The sequence below is a fragment of the Propithecus coquereli genome, unplaced genomic scaffold (genome assembly GCF_000956105.1).
Source record: "Propithecus coquereli isolate 6110/MARCELLA unplaced genomic scaffold, Pcoq_1.0 Scaffold422, whole genome shotgun sequence".
NCBI lineage: Eukaryota > Metazoa > Chordata > Mammalia > Primates > Indriidae > Propithecus > Propithecus coquereli.
In genome coordinates, this window is record NW_012149975.1 from 119,677 (window position 1) to 122,934 (window position 3,258).

At 39.1% G+C, this 3,258-nt stretch overlaps 1 protein-coding gene across 1 annotated transcript in view; it reads left to right on the forward strand.

Annotated features, from left to right (window-relative positions):
• Positions 1 to 2,776, forward strand: part of LOC105817739 (chromosome unknown open reading frame, human CXorf56) — a 13,940-nt gene extending 11,164 nt beyond the window's left edge. Inside the window, exons 4-6 of the mRNA XM_012653522.1 lie at positions 541 to 630; positions 1,232 to 1,324; positions 2,500 to 2,776. Of these exons, the coding sequence (XP_012508976.1) occupies positions 541 to 630; positions 1,232 to 1,324; positions 2,500 to 2,562 (246 nt within the window). The 3' untranslated portion in view covers positions 2,563 to 2,776. The remainder of the gene's footprint in view (positions 1 to 540; positions 631 to 1,231; positions 1,325 to 2,499) is intronic.
• The last annotated feature ends 482 nt before the right edge of the window (positions 2,777 to 3,258 follow it).

Consider the following 3,258-nt stretch of genomic DNA (forward strand, 5'->3'; position numbering starts at 1 on the left):
GTGCCTGGCCTAGACCAGATTTTTAAATAAGATTACAGTGCATGAAAAACTGCCCTTTATGCATGCATGCTTGCTTGCTTTCTCTCTTTTTTTTCCCTCTCTTTCTTTCTTTTCTCCTTAAGAGGTAGATTCTTTATTAAGAAAATGCCATTTTTGTGTATGAGCAGACGTTATAGAATTATAACACTTATTGTGTATTTTTTTCTTTCCTATAGTTGCCTTGTGAGTAAGGCTAGAAAGTGTATGGTTTTTAGTCACATTTATTTCCTTCAAAATTTCTTCTTTTTCCAATGTGAACAATTAAAAACTGAATGAACTAGGATGATTTTTCAATATTCTTTAAAAATCCCTGGTGGCAAATGTTAGAAAACTATAATGTAAATGAAAACATTGGCACTTTTAGATAGGTCAGCCTGTCCCAAGGAGGTAGGTGTCCCCCTTACACACAGCCCTGCACACAGGCGCACACACCCCACCCCACCCCCCATTCATGGATCTTCTTGTGGTGAGTTAGGCTAACTCCTATTCCTGCCACTCCAGGTGATGATGACCAAACGGACTAAAGACATGGGCAAGTTCAGCTCTGTCACTGTGTCTACCATTGATGAAGAGGAGGAGGAGATTGAGGCTGTAAGTGCTTCTGCTCTGAGGAGAGATGGAATTTGGTGTGGGAGAGGAAAAGGGACTCTAGAGCTACAGCCTCTGATTAGCAGACAAATTAGAGACTTTGCATTTAGACTCTGCTCCGCAGGTAAGAAACTCTATGACTGTGCTAGTTCCTATTTCCCTGGATCTCAGAGAGATCTGTAAAATGAGAACAAGGGAGTTAGATGAGATCAGTGACTTATTTTTTTCATACGGTTTTTTGAGATGCCTTAGAGGGCAAAGCCCTCATCCCTTTTCATTTGAAAAACTATTGGACTAAATTGCTGCAGTTCCCTTTTAGTCCAGCTCTGATGGCTTGTGAGTCTGCCCTTAGCAATAGCAGTAATTACCTTTATGGTACTTCAGTATAATGATGTTTACCGAGAGATGTTATGTGTTATTTTACAAATGGCTTCGGTTGAAACCTGAACTCTCCTGGATTATTGAAAAGGTACAGGTATGAAAGGGAACAGAGTCCTGCCATTTCAGTAATGATTTCATGATTTGAGTAGTATAATTTACTACTTATGGTCTTTGTTGTTATTCCTCAATGAGGCTGCTGGTGTAAGGACACTTTTTCCTTCAGAGAGAAGTTGCTGACTCATACGCACAGAATGCCAAAGTGATCGAAAAACAGCTGGAGCGCAAAGGCATGAGCAAGAGGCGACTGCAAGAGCTGGTGAGTAGCATGGGGTAGAAAGGTGATTGTTTGGATTTCATGGTCTGAAAGACCTTCCAGCAGGCAGGCAAACCCTTAGCAAGTCTACTGGGAGTTATTAGGGTAGTTGGCTGCCAGCTTTCTAACCCCAATCTGTGACTGTTGGTGTACCCAGCTCTGTAGTAGTGACCGCAGGATCAAGGCCCCAAGTCATGATACTTGTTAGATAGCCCTAATTAGCATATTTTAATCTGCTTCTTGTCCAAGGTCAGGGTTTTTGGTTGCTCTTCCAGGAAATGATGGCATACGATAGTGCTACCTTGGGGATACCAGAATTGGAGTTGGTCGTTGCTTCTTAAAGCACTGGTGGTTTTCTGCATTAGTCATTGGATCATCTTAGAGCATGTACATCTATATATGATGGTGCCTAGATTTTTGCTTTTTTGATAATAATTTACCTAAAATATTTCATTAAAATCAGACATCACTTTATTGGTGCCTGGTCAAAAGGTATACCAGTCTCTTATAATGAGTGGAGTTTCGGTGACAGAGGTGGTAGGTCCTGGGAATTGCTTTACCTTGCCACAGTGGTTTAGAGCAGTGCTTCTCAAACTTTCTAAGGTGAAAGATCAGTGCTTTCTTTTTTTAAATTTTTGACAAATTTCAATTTGTCATGAACAGATTTTTAATTTATAAAATAAATTGGCCTCAATATTTATTAGATTATTATTACTCTGTCAAATCGCTATAAAAGTTTCTGAATGCTTACTCTCAATTTTTATACATATCTTGCATGGACTGATAACAAACAGTTCATGGACTACACAACTTTAAGTAGTACTGATCTAGAATGATGTTCTTCTTCCTGTTCTGCCAAGAATAGGATACTGGTATGCCATGATATTGATTCCCTCAGCCCTTGGGGATGGGGTGCTGGGGCTGCTGGAATCTCTGCACTGACTTCCTTTGGCTGCAGCCTTGTCTATTTACCCGTTTTGCCTACAAATAGCATTTTCTATGTGTGCTGTGACATCAGAAAGGTTGGAAAGCAGTTGCTAGAGATGCATAATCATTTTAGAACCACTATTCTATTTTGTACACGAAATGAACATTAAGGGAGAGTGTTTGGGGTGGTTAGAATAAGGAAGGAAAATAAGAATTTAATGTATTAAACCATACACTTTTGTTCTTTCCAGGCTGAACTCGAAGCCAAGAAAGCGAAAATGAAGGGTACCTTGATTGACAACCAGTTCAAATGACCATGACCTTTCTCTGAGCACAGACTGGAGGCAAGCATTTAGATTAGGAAGGAAAGTAACTTCTTCATTACATGGACTGATTCCTATTTATATCCCAGCAGAAGGCTTTACGTTGCTTCTCATAGATTTTCCTACATTCAGTGAGATCTTTAACTGAGTCCTTTTGACCTGCTTCCTGGGAGATGGATTTTTCTAAATCTTTGGTGTATATAGGTTTTCTGTACTATTTTTTGTCTATTTGATGCCAACTTCAGCTGTGTAGAAACTATGAATAGATCAGTGCTTGGGTGTCTCTAGTTTCTAAAATGGCTGTTTTTATTCCTTCTTCAAAGTTAAAATGTTTAAAGATTTTTTGAAAAAATATTATGGCATGTCATAGAGAAAAGCAACATGAATTATATTTAGTTTCAGCAAGTCAGATCCTTTGAAGTAACCCTGTCATGGTTCTTAGAATTGGCTATGGTTTGAATCTTTCTACTGTCAGAGAAGAATCATTAAAAGCCAAAATCTGCATAAAGCTTCCTTTATTTCAAATATTGAAGCTGTACGTGAGCCATCGCATATCAGACTTTATACTTAAGGAAAAGCTAGATTGCAGTGAGGGTATAGGATAGCTCAGATCTGCATGAAAATAGGGTCTCAGTAAGTAACCCAAGGGAGCTACCATCTAGTTAGCTAGCTAAGAGTACTGCTTCC